Consider the following 18356-nt stretch of genomic DNA (forward strand, 5'->3'; position numbering starts at 1 on the left):
CGCTGCTCGTGGCTGGAACCTCGGGCAGCCGACTTCGGCATTCCGCCGAAGACAGACCCGCTGATATTTGCTGCTTTTCTGAGTCATGAATGAAAATCTGTAACGTCCGTGGAGCCTTTGGGGGTCGGTTTTCCCACCTGCGTGTGTAAGCCGTGCCCTGCCGGGTGTTAGGGCAGCGCAGGGGATCCCCCGTCTCCCTCGCACGGTAGCTGGGCCATATAGACTTTATTTACTGCAAGGCAGCTATTCTGCTCCAAAATCTGCAGAAGTGTTTACAGAGTCGACCTAATGCCCACCGAACCCATAAAAGATGTTATTGCTGTGCAGGGACCTCAGGGATACAGAGAGATGTCCAGTGTTTCAGCTCTGCCCTTGTTCTTCTCCTCTGTCAGGTGCCTTTCGCACACCAGAAGCCTCTTGTGCTGCTTCAAATTAAACATTAAGCTGGTTTGGGGGTTTTTTTTGCAATATTTTTTTAAAAACAGGATATGCTGAGTGTTTCCTTTTGTGCTGGTGACCTTGCAGTGAGTGGGGGAACAGCGAGGGGGCTTGACCTGCTGGTACGACTGATAGTCAGGGCTTGACAGAAGTTTTGTTTAAATATGATACATTGAAAAATTAAGCTGGAATCAACCCCCAAATTCTCGAAATTTTCCTTTCGTTGAGGCAAAGCATTCACAGCAGCCTGTGGGAGGTGTTTTCCAAGCTCCAAGGGGCAGCTCTCTGCCCTTCTGTGACTCAAGTGATGCAATTGTTTGTGTATTTAATGTGCAAAACAAAACTTTCATCCTGCCACGTTTCTCTCTAAATTACATTGTCAGGCTTCTGCATCCTCTAGGGTTGTGGAGAGCCACCTCTGGATATTAATCCAAATATCAATTATTTTAAGTGCCTTGAAATCTTAGTTTGTCATGCTAGATGCCAGCTCATGGAATGGGATTTCCTTTATTTTTCTTTATTTATCTGAGTGAGTCTGTGTTTGAGGAAGTAGAGCAGAGCTGTTTTGATACCCCAGGCTGGGATCAATCCTTGACATTGTTGCTTATTACGTTTTTTTGATGGTTACCAGCAATGGTCTCATTTTGACTGGAGGCCTTTTGCTGGTTAAAGGATACAGTGGTGAAAAAGTCACTGGGAAAGTACCTGGATTATTTTGCCTTATCCTGTTTTTCCAGACCATCTGTTTTTAGGGCATGAAGGACTGTCCCCATCAGCACGTTCTCTGCCTGTGGAAGCGAGGAACGATTACCCAAATTGCTGCTTGTATTTCTAGTTTTTGGGAAGAGGGAGGTGGTCCTGAACTGCTTGCAGGCAGTAATGATGTGGGGTTTGACTCTTGGCAAGGAAAGCTGGAAATATTCACCTGCTTTGTGCTTGGAGAGGGCACATTGTGTGGGACTGTGCCGAGGCTGCTGTGCCTGCTCGGGGCAAGTCCTGGCAGGGGGTGTTCAAAAGTGACCCTGGTGGGTGAGCACCCCGGGCTGGGTCTGTGCTCGTCCTTGTGCTTTTGTCCCTCATTTCCACTCAGATCCGTGTCAGGCAGATTAGTCCTCCGATTTTACACTCTGTGACTTTTGTGATGGCAGAATTCCCCCTGGTTTTTAATATTACTGCGTTTTCCATTTCTGTAGTCAGTGAGGAACACGGTGATGGTGCTCATATCACCTCTGACTCTGGTCCTGGGCCTGCCAGGACTCAAATATCCTGTTAACTTGCACATCCCGGTTGTTCAGTGGTATCATGTGCCCATGTCATTGCACACGGGCAGAAGCAGCCGGGGGCAAGGGGGAATTAACCTGAAATATTCACATTTGGCAGTAAAATATTCCAGAATCCTTGTTTTCCTTTGCTGTGCTGATAGGGATTTTCATTTTATGGAGAAATTGCATAAGGCAATGGTCAGGCATGATAGTCTACTTCTGAATTTGTAAGATGTGTTTGAGTTTGAATAGAAAAAAACTCCCTGGAATGTTAATTTTTTTTTTTTTTGGTTAAAATATTAAAACACCTGTTTTTTCTATATTTGAGTGGAGGTAGCGTGTTTGTGATATTTGTTTGAGAGATACAATATTTGCTTGAGAGCAAACGGTATTGTCATATTTGAATTATTTTGTGTTGTTTCCATTACTGTCAGCAAAGACTTTTCTTCTCAGTAGTTCCCGAAGTCTGCTTTTCCCCTGAGGTCTCCTTTGATATGAATATCTCCTTTTGGGGATCTGCTCTATGCCAATTGTGTGTTTTTCTGAGCTAATGTCTCCATGTTGATGCGGGCACTGAAAAAATTCAACAAAATAGGAAAATAATATTGCTATTTAAAGAAAAATAATCCTTTCCATTATGCTGCCTCCCATACGTTTTAATGATAATGCATTTCTCTGAAATCCTCTCAAAAGCCTGCTCAGTATGTGGATTCCTTTAGTCACAATTTTTTTACTGTCTTTATATAGACCTAAAGACAGTTTCAGAAATTGAGATTTTTATAACTCTGCTGTTACACTGACTTATTTTTCTTACTGTGGCTTGAGGAATAAAACTGCTGGACATAATGTATTTGCACTGTGATTTTGGCCATTGATTCCAAACAGAGAATAAGGCCAGTTAAGATAAAATGATTTTTCCTTTTGCTAAGATTAAATTAATATTTTGGTCTCCATTTATCTTAGTAGAGGCATTTAAATTTTGAACCCTACTCACTGCTATTGGGCTTCTGTCACTTTTTTAGATCAGAGTGATGTCAAACCTCTCAGAAACTGGAGATTAACATTTTATGGCCATGATTGTAACATATACCACAAAGAAGCTCCATAGGCTTAGAAAATTTACAGTAAGCAGTCATTTTTAAGTTAATCTAAGGATATGAAGCCCCTGTGGAGATGGTGGATTGCCTGTGCTGTGGGAAGGGCAGGTTGAGTCTTCGGCCAGGCTTGTGGTGCTGAAGCTCTGTGGTGTTGGGGGACAACCAGGAGAGCAGAACTCAGCCTGTGCTGCTGTGGCAGGAGACTAGAGCAGCTCCCAGAGACCCCTCCAGTGATGCACAGTGGGATGAGACTGGGCTGGACATGTCTGGAGTCTCATCACCTCTCCAGTGGAGAAGGTGGAGAAGGACCTCTGTGGTGCCCACTTTGGGTTGGGAACTGAGCCCAGTGGCTGTTCTCCCAGAAACACGTGCAGAAACTCGTCCTTCCCTGCTCTGAAGGAGAGTGCATTTGAGAGCTACCCTTCCTTCAGGGTGAACTCCTGGCTCCCATAAAGCCAGGGTTAGAATTGGATTTGGCAGAGCTGGGATTTTTGTTCCTGGGGTTTACCAGCTCTCTGCACAGCAATAATCTTGCTAGGGGACAGTTTATCTCTGAGGAAGGCTTTTATTCTTTCCCATAATCTACAAAGACATCTGTAATTACTGCTGGTAACTAAGGCAACCCAACTTTATAGTTGATATATGTAGGCAGCAGAACAGTGGGTTATGGGTTTTTAAAATACCTTTCTGTCCGTCGGAATGTGGGAATGCTCAGGCAGGAGCTGGGCTGTGAGCCCTGGGAAGCCTGAGCCCAACTCTGCTAGGGGTCCTGGAGAGGAGGAACATGGTGTTAATGGGGTACTGATTAGCTTCCCTGGATTAATTGGGGACCCTCAAATCAGGGTTCATTCATTCTGCTTGGGGACGTTGTTAAAGGCCGTGCAGGAGGTGGCAGTGGGGTGGGCACTGTCTGGAACGAAGAGCCTCTCTGCTTATTTTAGGAGAATCCTGCTGTGTCCATAAAGAGGATGCTCGTCTGGCCCAGGGAAATTAAATCATTTGTCCATTCACTCAGTGCACGGCCTTGGATAGCCCAGGAATAGAACAAATTGCTCCTGGCAGCTGACTCGAGAGTCCTGCTGGTGTAGTAGGACATGAGCTTGGCAAACATGAAGGTGCTGGGGAGGAAGTCCCAGGGTCAGGGGGTTCAGGGGCTCCAGCATGTCTGGGTGGTCTCATGTGATACCTTTGATCAGAGGACACCGTTCCTCCTCTGCTTCGATCCATTAAAATTACAACAGGTAACAATTCTTAGCCTTGTGGGGGGAAAAAAAATCTCAGAAAAGGGCTGTGCAATGTGCTGGTTTGTTCTTCTCAGGGGCAGCTTTTGCTTTGTGGCAGGTTGCATTTGCTTGGAGCGTTCAGGTTCTTGCATTTTTGCGTTGGAAATGTGTCGGTGATCTCTGAGAGTGTGTGCAGGGAGGTGTAAAATCTCTCTCCCAGACAGAACCATCCTCTGTTCATTACTGGCACACAGTTCTGTGGAAGCTGAGTTCGTCTCGAAGATGAGTTAAAGGCTCCTGGCCATTAATTTTTAAAATCTGTTTTTTCATATGAGTCATTTGGAAAAAACTTTAAATAGCATATCTTGATCTTTTTTGAAGCAAGTTTTTAACCAGACAATCTGCAGTATTTTTTTTGTGGTAAGCCTTTGGCAAATGGTGAAATCCACCCCTGTTAATAAAGCTCAGAATGTCTCTTTGGATGTTTTTTAAAAAAATTACCTTTTTGCTGCTTTTTGGGAAGAACTGCTTGATCTTTTCCCAACATTCTGAAGGAATTTTTTTGCTTTTAAAATACACAGCCAAATGTTGGTGGAGTTGAGGCTTTATGAAGCCTTGTTGATCTGACATTTACTTTGGTGTTCAGTGAAACTTGCTGTGTCCTTTGAACTGTGTCTTTTGCCAGCGGAAAAGTTTGAACATAAAGGATCTTTGGTCTCCAGCGCTGGAGTGCTAATAAATAAATCTTGGTGGTGTGCTTGTTCTTGTTAAAGAACCCCCATGACTTCTGTGTGCATCACTTGATTTTGGATCTGTGAGGCATGTCTGTGATGATGCCCAGAGCAGTGTCCTGCAGTGTCCAGCTGTCCTGCCTTGGGCTGTCCCTGACGCTGCCTTTTGGTTTCACTTTCTTTTTTTTTTTTTTTTATTTTCCTTTCTTTTTTGTTTACTTTGTTTGCTTCCTGTACGTGCTCTGGCTTTGGAAACTGAAAGCTCAGTGAAGTCACTTGCACTTCCAGAGCCTCATTTTTCCCTGCTTGGCTCTGTCCTGCCGAAGGGGCAGGTTTAGCTGTTCAAAAACCAAGGGTTTCTGCTGGGGTGTTCAAAGCTGTGGTCAAACTTCAGTTGGCCTAAGATTTCCCCAGGGCTTTTGATAGATACAACAGTGAGGCTTAGCTGAATTAGGCTGTGTCCCTGGAGCCAGGAGGCTTCCTCACTGGAGTGTGCAGGCTTGGGGAAGAGCTGAGTGCCAGTGCTGCTCCATGCCCGTGGACACCTCTGGCAGTACGTGCAGCACAGAATGAGTTCAGCTTTCTCCAGGGATAGAAAAGCTGGTTGTGTCACTGCCTGGCACCAGTCCCCTGAGTACTGAGCCTTTAACATGAGATATTCTCCTTCCTGATTTTTTTTTCTTTAAATCCAGCCCTACTGAGCTAATTGGATGACAACTGTAACGCAGTCTGGGAAGTTGTCTTCCTCCCTGGGACATGTGCTGAGTGATGTTGTGCTCAGCCTGGCGGCTTCACTTATGACTGAAAATATTTCACTTGCTCAGCAAAGTGAAAGAATTGGACTTGGCTGTTTTTTGGCATTAACCTTTGTCTCAGGCACAAAGCTGGAGGCTGCTCAGTATGCAAGGGTGTGTGTGAGCTGTGTGCAGCTTGGCTGCTGTTCAGCCTTTTGCTTTGAGAGGAAGGACAGTGCAGCCCACCAAAGACAGCTTGGGGGGTGAAGAGCTTCGTGTGCCCTCAAGAGACATGATGATGTTGACAGTCACCTGTCAGGAGCAGGCAGTGGGGAGGATGTAATGTTCAGCAAGGGCCTCACACTGTCAAAGGGGTTGTAAATAGCGAACAATGTGTTTTTCAGAGGGAAAGTCGTTGGATATGAGTATACATGTGTATAGATAGATATGTGCATGCATGCACACCTTGGCAGAGGCTGGTGGACTGTTCTGGGGAGGATCCTTCCACACTTCCCTGGCTGTGTGCTCTTCCTCAGACATCACCTCCTGGTCACCGGTGGAGCCAGGATGATGGGCTGCCCAGACTGTTGGTTTATCATGATACAAGCCCAACTAAGAAAGGTGGCAGGGAGGAGGGGACAGAGGTGAAGCTGAGGGAGGCTGTCCTTTGGAAGGAAGCTCTGAGAAGGTCTCGTGTCAGGCACATGGTGGTGGTGGAGTTGCCTCCCAAAGTCTGCCATTCGCTTCGAGTTGGCTTTGACACGGACAACCCTCCTTGACTTGTTTTATTTGCCTTTGCCTGCTGAGGGTTTGAGGGGTGAACCGTGGGCATGAGCAGAGCAGGGACCTGCCTCGAAGTGCTGCTTCTATCCTAGGTGGAAACCTTTAGCTACGAGTGATTTGGCACACTCGCAGATCGGGGAGGTGGAGATATCGACCTGCTGTCAATTCTGTGCAAAGAGCCAATGCTCCCAACAAAGTCATGAGGACACGTGTGTGCCTGAGGCACCTGTTGGCCTGGTTAAACACAGCACAGCACTGGGTGCTTCTGGTTTGACATTGGCTGCATTGCTGTTGGTTCTGGTAGGAAGGTTTAATAATTCGTTCCATACATTTCAGTGGCAATAAATGGACCTATTTCTAAAATGGAAATGGGATGTGGCCTCAGTAAAGCTAATGCTTTGGAAGCTGGGCAGGGAGTTTTAATAGTCCTTTTCTGCTTGCCTCTATAGAAGATACAAGTCATGTATTGTGTGCTTGCCTTTTTCAGATGGGACATTGAAGGCTAAACTTCTCTTTCTCCGTATGGATGTTAAAAAATCCGTGGTACTCTTGTAGTTCCCAGTGCTGAAGTCTATTTTCAGTGAGGCGATTATGTTCTGGCTTGAATTTCAACTTATACTGCTCTCCTGGCCTGAAGCCTGTTAGACTGGGCTTTGTCCTCAAGTGTTTGGCACTTTTTTCTTTTCTTTTCTTCTCTGCTGACTGAAATGTAGGCTGAGTTGGCTTTCAACATCCATGAGAAGTAGCTGCATTTTGTGATGTAGTGAACCTGAGTTGACTAACAAACACGTGAATAACTCCATGCTTAATGCCCTGTGCTGCAGTTTTACGATGCTCATTTTAAAAAGTGCCATTGAATCAAACTTTTTACTCCTTTTTTTTTTTTTTGTCCCTGTTTTTAGCATTAAGCAGAGCCCCCGTTCCTCTGAGGCAGCTGAAGATGAAAAGGAGCAGCGCACAGTGACAGTCAATCCCTCTCACATGAGAAAGGCTTTCAAGGTCATGAATGAATTACGAAGGTACACTTTTGACTTACTGGGCACCCTCTCTCGTTGAGCAGAATTGTGCTGATTGGGAGACTCAGAAAATAGGTTGTGCCATCTTTGTTACAGCTAATGGTTGCATGTAGAGGATTAATCAACAAGTGGGAAGCTAAAATATAGCCCTTTTGTGGTGGTTTGCTCTCCCAAGCCTCAGACCTCTGTCTTCCCAGCAGAAGGAGTCAGCTGTGGCTCAAAAATGTTATCTGAGAAATAGCCCTCACTTATAGATAAGAATTCATTTAGTCTTTTCCATTACTTACAGCAAATTCAGCTGTAAACTATGTTCTTAACTAAGATAATGGTCTGAAACCCAATGATAGAACATTATAGACATTAAGACACCTACGCATAATTACAGACCAAAGATTATTAATGCACGGTTCTTAGTCTCTTTAACTGGCAGCATCACTCAGTCTGAGCTTAGCACTCCAGAGTAAGGGGTGAAAAAAAAAAAAGGCAAGTGCTCAGGAAGAATGTCAGCTCTCTACTTGCAAATTGGAAAAAAGTTAAAAGAGAACACCTTGGTCTCTACACAGCTGTGTGGGTACAGGGAGAATGGAGGCTGAAAAAACATCTGTGAACAGAGTCTTCAAGAACTGCTGTCATCACATCAGCAGTGTGGTGGCGGCGGTTCAACACGAGTTGTTCTTCCTTCATTGCTGCTATCCCACGAACCAAATAGAAGTTCAGCAAGCACTTTTCTGACTAGCTCATTGGAGTTCTTTGCCATTCAAATAGACTTGGAAACCAGATTTTTAAAAGAATTCCTATGGAAAGCATGAGTGCCATACACACGGATGTGCGTGCTCCCTTGCTATCGGGATGGTGCGATGAGAGCAAGGAACACCCTTTACTCTTCATGCACACTCAAAGTACTCAAAGATGCTTCAATAGCTACCTCTCCTCAGTGGATTAAGTACTTTCTGTAATATACACGTTCTCTGGTGTGGAGAATGATTGAAAACGTTTCCTTTCACAGATATCTGACAGTGATTCTCTGTTGCATAGGAACAGAAAATGGAAATATTGTAACAGTTACATGAAGCGGAGCATGCTGTAATTTTTTTCCTTTTTACTTTTAACTGGCATCCCTCTGGTCCTTTCTTTGTACTGAAAGCAAAGGATCTGAAAATAAAGGTTTGTGCAGCTATATTCAGGAATCCATTGTGCTCCTATTATTCCTTGTTAATTGAAGCATAATGGGAATAACTGGAGATGGACAATGTTTCTTAGTGCCTGTGGTTAGCTAGATCTTGTGCAATACTGAAGTGACAAAATACAGGAGACTGAAAGCTGCCCTTAAGCACCTGTCTCATGTTTTCATCTTCTGAGTACTGGTTTTTCTGTCATCTCCTGCTGCTGTTTTGGAATATACAGGTTTCACATCTATTGTACGTGCATTGAGCTTGTGATCTGTTAAGCTGTCAACAATCAGTGTTAATAGGTACCTTGAATAATAGTGCCTCCCTTCACATGCATCCAGAAATGTCATACAGAGGGTGTAGAAAAATCTTGCTGAGCTTTTAACCTATTTGCAATATAGAACCATAGAATTGTTTAGGTTGGAAAAGACCTGTAAGACCATTGAGTCCAACTGTTAACCCAGCACGGCCACGTTCACCACTAAACCATGTCCCTAAGTGTCACTTAGGGTTTTAGCTTTCAAATGTAGATGGAATTATTTTCTAAGTGGTACTTCAGATGGCTGTAGATGACTCCAAAGAGGAATTGAGCAGAGCACCTTTTGCATAAGCTGAAGGATATGAGGAAGCTTCCATTAAGAGGCTCATAAAGAGCTCCCCTCATTGCTCTTACCCCTTCCAAACTGGGGTGAACATAGGGTACAGACTACCAGTTCCTACTTTCTTCCTGTTTTCCAACTTTAACCCTCTGTTTCACAGCTGTTTTGTTCACATATTTCAATATATGGATAAGAAGAGGCATACCTAGTCCATTAGAAACTCTGTGTATGTTTATTTGATAATGTGGTTTCCTAAAGACAAAGTTCAGTGTGGAGATAAGCATTTCTGAAGGGAAGGCAACATCTAGATTTACAGACACTGATCCTTTTTCAGGCTTGGCATTTGAAAAGAACACCCCTAGTTTGCATTTGTATGCTTAAGCATCTTAAACCAACTTATTGGGAGGCTGAGCACTTCTTGCTGTCGGCATCTGCGAAGCTCTGTGCAAACATTAACTAATGAATCCTCAAAGGAGGGACGTGGGGCAAGTAGAAAAGGTCACTCCTTAATGAAGTGACTTTTCCAAAGCTGTACAATGAGTCAGTGGGGGAGCTTAGAAGGGTTTTTTTTTGTTTCTGTCTGGGACTCGGTTCTTTATCCCAGTGACTCTTAATCCCAGACTAATTCCTGAGGTAAAGGAAGTCCTCATGCCCATGGATAAACTCCAGTGATTGACACCTCCTCTCTGCTCATCAATGCCAGGACATGTTTTGGTGGTCACATTCTTTGGGGCCAAACATGGAAGGAAGTACAGAAATCACTGCATTTTCCACTCTACCCTTCCCCTGTGGAAAGACCAAAGTGCTGCTGGTGTTCCCTTGTCTTACAGATCTACTAGAGCCTGGCTCCAGGTAGTGCCCAAACTCTTAAGCTCTTCTGTGCCTTCTCCAATCCCTACATGTTTGAGAGGTGGAAGGAGCCCCTTATCCTTTTTTCTTTGGGCAGTGTGTACGCCTAGTTTGACTTCCATTTTTTTTCCTGGGAAAAGCAGAACCACAGGCAGGGCTGCAGCATCAGTAGGATTCAGGCTTTGCTTTGTAGGCAGTGATGGGAGCTGGTAGCTGAAGGATTAGAGGACCTTGCACTGGGATTTGGCAGAAGCTCAGGTGCCGTGTCTGTAGTGGTGGATCTTCCACTTACTTTTTCAGGCTATACCGATGTAGCTTTTTGCCTGACCAGGAATTCTGAAATGACCTTTGTCTTTTCTGGTGTTTTTTCCAGCAAGAGGCTCCTCTGTGATGTGGTGATTGTGGCTGAGACCGTGGAGATGGAAGCCCACCGCGTGGTCCTGGCTGCCTGCAGCCCCTATTTCTGTGCCATGTTTACAGGTACTCTCCTTGACACCACACACTGTTCTGGGGTTGAACAGGCCATTGCAATCCCGAGGCCTCAGGCTGTGTCTCTGTCAGGAGCTGCAGCACAGGCAGAGGTTTTCCTCAAGAGAGAAGTGATACAGATAGGTCTGCAGTTTGCTAAACTTCATGGATGATGCTGGTCATCCTTGACTAATTCCTGGGGGCATCTGTATGAGTGTGGGGTGTTTGTGTGGCTGTGGGGTGAGTGGGTAGCATGTGGGCCACAGTAAGGTTTACTATGGGGTTTGGCTCACTTGATTTTTTGGTTATTTTTATTCCCCCTAACAAGACCGTGGGTCATGAAAACATTATTAACATCAAGCACGTGTGCAGTGCCCTAAATGTTCATGGTGCACATCAAAGAAGTAGCTGGCACAGGAGTTGTAGTTTCAAGGCTCAGCCCTGCTGATACTGATTTGGCAGTCACAGATGTTTAATCTCCCATGGCACTTTTTTCCTGCTGCCTGAAATAACACCGTTGTTCTCTCGCTCCCAGTGTGTTTTAGCAGCCCTGCTTTTTGGCAGGGTGTGTTGCTGCAGTCTGGTATGTTTTGGTAAGGGCAGAAGGGAAGAGGAGGACAAAATTCTTGCTCTGTTGGCCTGGTCACTGTAGCAGGTGCCCTTTGAAGGCTGTACCTAGGCAGGGCAGCAAAGAAAGCCAAAGAAAGCCATACCAATACTGTGGCAGGAGAGTGACCAGTCATTCTAGTCATTCTAGTAAAATTAGTCTGGTCAGGAACTCCTTAGCTTCCTTCCTTTTCCTTGCCCTCCTCTCCAGGGTAGGAACTGACTTAACCAAATACAAAGAAAATGATTTTTACACCCCAGGGAATGGGTGTTACTGTCCCTGAACTCCAACATAAATGAGCTACAGGGGTTTTGCCCCTGTCTCATGTTCATTTGCTTGTAGTCTAGGGCTTGCTTCTTCCTTTTAAAAGCCTTGAGATTAGACCCAGTTTAATTTGCTTTGCTGGAAGCAGAACACAGCATTTCTCAGGAAAGAGCTTGTCATTTGGGAAGCTTTTTTCCCTTCTGTGATGGAGGTGGGGGGAAAACCTCAGGTGTAAACAGATGTCTGAATGTGAGATGAGATGTGATGCCATGGTGGCTTTATCAGTGTGGTGAGCTCAGGTGGGAGAGCATTTGTGTTTTCTAGGGCGCTGCTGCTGCACCCTGAAGTTGGTGTTGGCTGTGGTGGTGAGGCAGAGGAGCAAATCCTGCTCAGAAACAGCTGTTTGTCAGGGCACCTCGAGCAGGACTTGGGAGGGCTTGTGATGCTCGTTCCTGGCGAGACGTTTAGTAAAGGAAAACTCTTGGAAAAACCCTCTGATCCTTAGAGGTCATCTGAGCGGGAAGGTGGTGGTGCAGGGCTGCTCATGTTTCCATGCAGGAATTCTCTGGGCCGTGTAATCCCTCACGCTGTGAGTTAAACAGTAATCAGCTAACCATGGTCATGTGGCCGCTCGGCAGCTCCCCTGGGCTGGGTGACAGCCTGGGCAGCCGCCTGTCCCCTCCCCCTGACACATCCCCGGGGGCAGAGGGTCAGGCAGAGACCAGCTCTCCCTTTGCTTTCAGTCTGCCTAGTCCCAAATTCCTAAGGTCTGGATCTCTCTCTTGCGAAGACTGAGTGCGTGATCTCCTTCCAGTTGTGTGGGGGTTCCCCCCCTGCAAAGGGACAGTTTAAAATCACAGCTCCAACATGAGTTGGTTGTCGTGACTTGATTTTTTTTGCATTGCATTTTTGCATCAGTGATGTAGCCAGTGGCTCAGGGACAGCCACACCATGGGGTGTTTGCAGGAGCTGCCTGTGCACGCTGAGTTCCCACTGGAGGAGCAGCTTTCTGGGGCTGTGGGGGGCTGGAGGGATCCCCCAGCAGTGCCAGCAGCCACACTGTGAGTGAGTGATCAGCATGAAGCTGTGAACAGTGGAAACCAAACTGAGACCTGCTGCTCATCCACCTTCGCCTGCTGCTTGCTCTGCAGACCCTGTCCCTGACAGCTGAGCCTGACTTTGGTGTCATGAATGACCTTGTGATGACCTTGGAGCCTTTCCTAAACCATCTTCTGTCCTCTGGTTAGGCATTCCTCTTTGAAATAGCCTTGGGAAGCCTGAAAATGGGCAGGTACATCTTCCATTCCTATCTTCCACTGCTGAAGGGGAGATGGGACCTAGCACTTCCTGAGTGTCTCCTTTTGTACTGGCTTTCCAGAGCATTTTGGATGGTGTCTGGTCCTCATTGGCACCATTCTGTGGGGATAATTTAGGACAGTAATTTCTGTCCATTTAGAAGAAAACAGTCATTTCGGAAAGGGTAGCAAATACTTCAGTGATGCTTCTGGGGCTGCTACTGTGAGATACCTTTGGAATGTTGGAAATGCTGAAGGAGGAAGCAGGTCTCATGTGCTTTCCCTTGCAGGTCTCATGTGCTGCTTCAAGGCACTCACCCCATGTGTGAGAGGCTGTGGTAATGTTATATATATTCTCTTGTATTCTCCTTCAGCACATCTGGGACTTAGGAAGCAGGCAAAGCTGTCTCTGTGAAAGCACTGGGAAGCCTCTCTGGAGTGCAGTGTGTAGGAGGCAGGGCAGGCTGCAGTGCTGGGTAAACATGGCACTGTGAGCTGCTGTTGTTTTGAGAGTAGTTTATCTTGTGCCAGAGCAGAGCTCTGCTCTCTCCCTGCCCTCATGAGCAGAGGGGAACAGGGAAAGCACTGCTGGGTGTTGAGCATGATGCAGGAAAGGTGTACCCTCATGAGGGGCCATTGACTGCAAAGTCTGTCCTCGGAAGAGGGTCTGCTTGGAGCCACTCTGCCTGTTTTACCTGCCTTTGCTCCCCCATACCTTGTCCCTTGTGTCTGCCTGACTCTGCCCAGCCACAGAGGTGCAGGGATGGGTCTGTGCAGCACCCTGTGCAAGGCAGCCCTTTCTCACCACAGCCCTTAGGGATGAGAGATGATGGTAGTGTTCTGAGTTATTCTGTAACTGAGGTGTCAGGTAAGGCTCGAGCCTGACTTACGAGAGACATCCTGGGAGTTGGGGTTTGTAGGATTTTTTTTCCTGAAGGGATGTGGGGTGAGATGCCTTCATTGACCTGCCGTTGGCTGCCCACAGCTGTGCCCCACAAGCTGCATTTGCCCTGGCTCTGTGCTGGCCTGCTCCTGGTCTGCACCAACCCCTGCCTTGGTTCACTCGTGGTGTCTCCACGAGTTCTTCCTCACTCCACAGCACTAGAGACGTGTCCACCCTCTGACAAGTGGGAGGAACTCCATCGCTCCGAGTTGGATCCCACCCGATGTGGGGCCCAGCATGTGAGACTCCCCCCTCGTGGTGCCTGGGCTGGCAGGAGCAGAGGCAGCGGAGGCTGTTGGTATGCAGGGCTGGCAGCTTGCTGGTGGGTGTGGAAGCCCACACAGCTTTTATTTTTGTTGCCTGTGTCACATGAACACTGCAAGGACAGATGATGTTATCAGGTTGGTCCCTCCAAGCTATTTCTGCATCGATCCCTGGGTGTGCAAGCCTGAGCCTCTTCTCTGCGCTGTGGGTCCCACAGGGCTCTGGCTGCTCTGCTCCTCCTCTCTGTGCTGGGGGAGTTTGGGGGTGCTCCTTGCAGGCACCTCCAGCACCACAAGGCTGATGGGGACTGGCCTGTTCTCAGAAGCCCCCTCTCATCTCTGGAGACGTCTGGGATGTTTTTGGGGGAGGAAGTGTGTGAAGATGACATTTTGTCAATTAAAAAGTCCTGCCTGCTTTGAAGGCCTCCCAAATGTAGGTCACTTATCCCTTTGTACTTGTACATTTATATTCATGGGCTTCTCTGAATAACGCTTTATTATTTAATTTTAAAAATTGAATTTGGGGCAAATATTATTTCACTTCTTGGGGCCTTTGACTCTTCTAACACTTATGGTCTCACCCCACTCCTGTTATTTACCTGCTTATTGGGATAAATTAAGTCAGCAAAGTTCAGTTTGCAGGATCTAGGTATTGCTCAAGCTTGGACCCCCCCTTTAACACCTGACTCTGTGCACTTGATGTGCCCAGCCACGTCTTGTCAAACACTGCACAGAGGTGTAGGCTCTAATTACTTCTCCTATAGGCTGCAGGAAATATTTTCCCACTTAATCCCACAGCAGAACTGAGTCACCGGATTTCTGAGAGTGGTGATTATTCGTGCCCAGGTTTAAGAATTGACATTTTGTCATGCTCTCCTTTGTTCAGCTTTGTTTTTCCAACCATCATTTTCTTTCCGCTCGGGGTTTTGCCCTTTCTTTTCTGTGGCTCCTCAAGATCTTGGTGATTAAACCCCGGGTGAGGTCACGGTGTGCGTGGATGCTGGAAGGGCCCTGGGGAGCCCTTTCTCCTCCCCCCAGCATGATTTTGTTCCTCTGTCGTGCTCCTGTCACGCAGGGGGCGTGGAGGTGGGTCATGAATAGGCTCTTACACGGACACGTGGTTTTACTTGTATATCCAGAGGGGAAATTATTCCCCTAGTTCTGCCTGGTTTTAAGTTACGGATTTGAAGGAAGGATAAAGTTTGGATCCAAAGGTGTGAGGCTGGGAAAGTGAGAGGTGAGGAAATACATGTTCCTGTGTGGATGCTTTGCACAAGGTGTATCTGATGGATGGGTTACAGCAGGGAATTGAGGAGAGAAGCTGGCTGCACGCTGGGTGCTTGTTTTCCTGAGCAGGTTTCAGCTTCTTCCTAAAGAAAGAGGGTAACACTGCATTGCTTTTACTGTAGGGTGTACCACAAAACACCCTAATGCAGCTGTTGCAACATACTCATCTACCCATATGTATATATATTAAAAAAATTAAAAATACTTACAATAAATATATAAAAAAGTCTTCCTAAGACTTGTCCACAATCTCTTTGAGTCTGTCCCTATACTGTTGAGGGACATACTGTTTGTTTTTTTGGTTTTTTTTTTTAACCTCTATATTTGTTTGAATGCAGGAGATCCACAGCAGGTTCTTTTCTGTCAAGAAATTAAGCTCGTTGCATTTGTTGACTTATTTTTTTTACGTTAGTGTCCTCAATGTTAAGTTGTTTTTTAGCTGGCATTAGGAGGCTTCTGGGAATCTCCCTGGTTGTTCTTCAATGGCCAGGGATAGTACCAGGCAGTCTTGTAGTCAGACAGCAGGAGAACGTGCTAGATGTGTGGGGAGCAAGGTTCTGCAGAGCAAACTGTAACTGTCCTTTTGAACTGAATTTCAGGAGACATGTCTGAAAGTAAGGCCAAGAAGATTGAGATAAAAGACGTTGATGGCCAGACCCTGAGGAAGCTGATTGATTACATCTACACCGCTGAGATTGAGGTCACGGAGGAGAATGTGCAGGTAGGTCTGGTCCAGCACTTCCCGTGGAGAACTGAGTGAAAAGCTTGGAACTCAAAGGCACAGGTCCTTTTGGGGGTGAGGGATCTCCTCAGGCTGCAGAAAATAAAAGGTTGAGCTTGAAAAAAGCTACTTCCAGCCTCTTGAGTCTTGAGGCACTTTAGTGTTTTCCCTGCACTTAAGTCATGTTGCATTTAGCTTTTGTGTTGGGCTTTTATAACAAGAGCAGGCATTTGCCTTCCAAGAAGCTGTGCTGACTTGTGGGTCAGTCTGTCGAAGGTCAGAATAGACTCAAACAAGCAGTGAGTTTTAAAGCCAGGGCAGGGGAATCTGGCTGTTAGTTTTTAAATTCTTCTGGGTAGTTTGAGTTGTTTGGCAGAGCTTTGAGTGGAATATATTGTTCAAATGAGGGCATTCTTCCTTTTTATTTTTGTGTGTGCACTCTGTCTTGAACTTCTGTGAGGTCAATATTTGTCCAAGAGTGGAAAGAGTAATTGAAAGGCAGCCTAGAGATAAAACAGGGTGCTCAGGAAGAGAGTGTTTCGCCGTGTCACGTGGCTGTGGCTGCTGGTCAAGCTCTTTCTTTGACTCTGCTTGTATTTGTGGTAAGAAAAAGGCTCTGCACTCAGGCACTGATTTCTGGAAGGGATGCTGGGAGCTCGTGTGTGGACGTGCTTTTTGGTGGGTCTCTGTTTTTGTTTGCAAGGGGCAGTTTGAGCCCCTTGTCCTCCTCTCTGTGACCTGGACATAGGTCAGGGTAACAAGTCTCTGTCCATGATGCTGGAGAGAGAGGGGCAGTGCTGCTGGGTGCGTTCTGTTGACCTAATTAACCTGGCAAAATTAGACTGGTTCTGCCTGAAATGAGGTTCTTGCTGTGAGCTCTTCTGCTCCGATCCCTCAGGGACAGTGCAGGTTCTTGCTGACCGGTTGCTCCTGAAAAACCCTGGGCTGTGCCCACTTTGCAGTCTAAGCCCTTGCCATGCTTCGTGACCCAAGTCTGTGGGGGCCTTTTCTTGCCCCTTCTGCCCTCCACTTTTACAAACTTGACTTTCTGGTGTGCTCCCAACCCGGCAGTTGTCACACTGGCAGGAGTGTGGAGCCTGGTTGTCCTACAGGACCATCAGCGAGGAGACCTTCAGGTTGTCACTGCAGCAAAGGACTGAGACTCAAACCCAGCTGTGGGTGGCTTGGACTGGCTGTCTGCTGTGTGACCCACACTTAGGGGCTCTGTATAGTCAGGGTCATCAGCAGCTGACATACAACATTACTCAGTGGGGAACTGGGGTGGAGCTCCTTGGACCTCTGGGATCTCCCATTGAGGAAGGAAAAACGACATTTACATGCTCTCGGGCTGGTCCCTTCTTCTGTGGGAAATATGAAGGCCAAATCCATGTGCTTTCTGAAATGTGTGCTTTCCTTCCATGCTGCTGGTTGTTGGGTGGCTCAGAAGCACCCACTCGGCACGTGGGATGTGTGGAGCTCGGGATACCATCTGGCCCCAGCCAGCCTGCCTTGAATGGAGCTTGGGAAGGGCCTGTGCCTGCTCTGGCTGCATTCCCAGGGGAGCAGTTTGGTGCTCCAGCTGCACCTGTGTGTAAGCAGGGCTGTGGGAGCTGGAGCAGGCTGGAGAGCTGGCTCTGTCCTGCTCTGCCTGGGCCTGCCCAGGAGGTCTGGGAAAAGTCCAGGTGTTCCCTTTTCCGAGCAACTGGAAAGCTGTCTTTCTTAGTAAAACCTAACCAAAGCCTGCCTTCTGTGGCCTAGGGATTACAAGGAGTTAAAGCAAGATCCCTGTCTGTATTTTGGCTTTCATCTCTTAGACAGCAAGATAAAAAAACATAAGTTTTGAATACTAAGGTTTGGGCATGGTGTTTTTTCTCAGTCTATTAAACCAGGTCCTTTTACTGCAGGATTTATTTCAATAACCACTCTGTGAATAACTCTTTAGGCTAGAGGTAAATTAATTCACGGGAGCTAAAAAATGAAGCTGTTCTACCGCAAGATTAACTGACTAGTTTAAATTTTATTATGTTTAAAATGTTCATGCTGAAAATGTTTTATGGAATTTATTATAATTTTGTGATGAAACCAACAGAAATAGATCCTGTCTCTGGGTGTTTTTCTCTGAACAAAAAGCTATAAACAGGTTAATATTCACCTGTGGCCAAAAGAAGAAAAGTTTATAGAAATGAATATTCTGTGATGTATTGGAAAGTTTCACATCAATGAAGGCAAAAAACATGACAACAAAAATTAAGCTCTTTGCAGTCTCTGGTTTGGATTAGCAGTGGTCAGGCTTAGGAAGAAGGTTTGGTCCCTTCCATCACCACATCCTTCTGATGCACAGCTTTGGGTCATCCATCCATCCATCCATCCATCCATCCATCCATCCATCCATCCATCCACCCATCCATCCATCCACCAAAGGACACCTCAGAAGTGCCTGTCTATGTTGTTTCAGCAATGTTCCTTCACAGCCTTGCTTGAGCACAGTGAGACTTTCTCTTTTCCCAGCAGGTATCTCCTGAGGTCTGTTGTTGCCATGCCATGCACTCTGATTCTCTAGCAGGGCAAAGGTGCTTTTTTAAAGGAGTTTTTCAGACTTCCTCAGTA

The 18356-nt window shown here is 46.4% G+C and overlaps 1 protein-coding gene across 4 annotated transcripts in view; it reads left to right on the forward strand.

The window, feature by feature from the left end:
• KLHL3 (kelch like family member 3) overlaps positions 1–18356 on the forward strand; it is a 62011-nt gene that overhangs the window by 13345 nt on the left and 30310 nt on the right. For all 4 annotated transcript variants that reach the window (XM_032702949.1, XM_032702952.1, XM_032702951.1 and 1 more), the window contains 3 exons: positions 7171–7287; positions 10275–10381; positions 15628–15749. In XM_032702949.1, coding sequence (XP_032558840.1) covers positions 7171–7287; positions 10275–10381; positions 15628–15749 — 346 coding nt within the window. The remainder of the gene's footprint in view (positions 1–7170; positions 7288–10274; positions 10382–15627; positions 15750–18356) is intronic.

The sequence above is a fragment of the Chiroxiphia lanceolata genome, chromosome 15 (assembly GCF_009829145.1).
Source record: "Chiroxiphia lanceolata isolate bChiLan1 chromosome 15, bChiLan1.pri, whole genome shotgun sequence".
NCBI classification, from domain to species: Eukaryota; Metazoa; Chordata; class Aves; order Passeriformes; family Pipridae; genus Chiroxiphia; species Chiroxiphia lanceolata.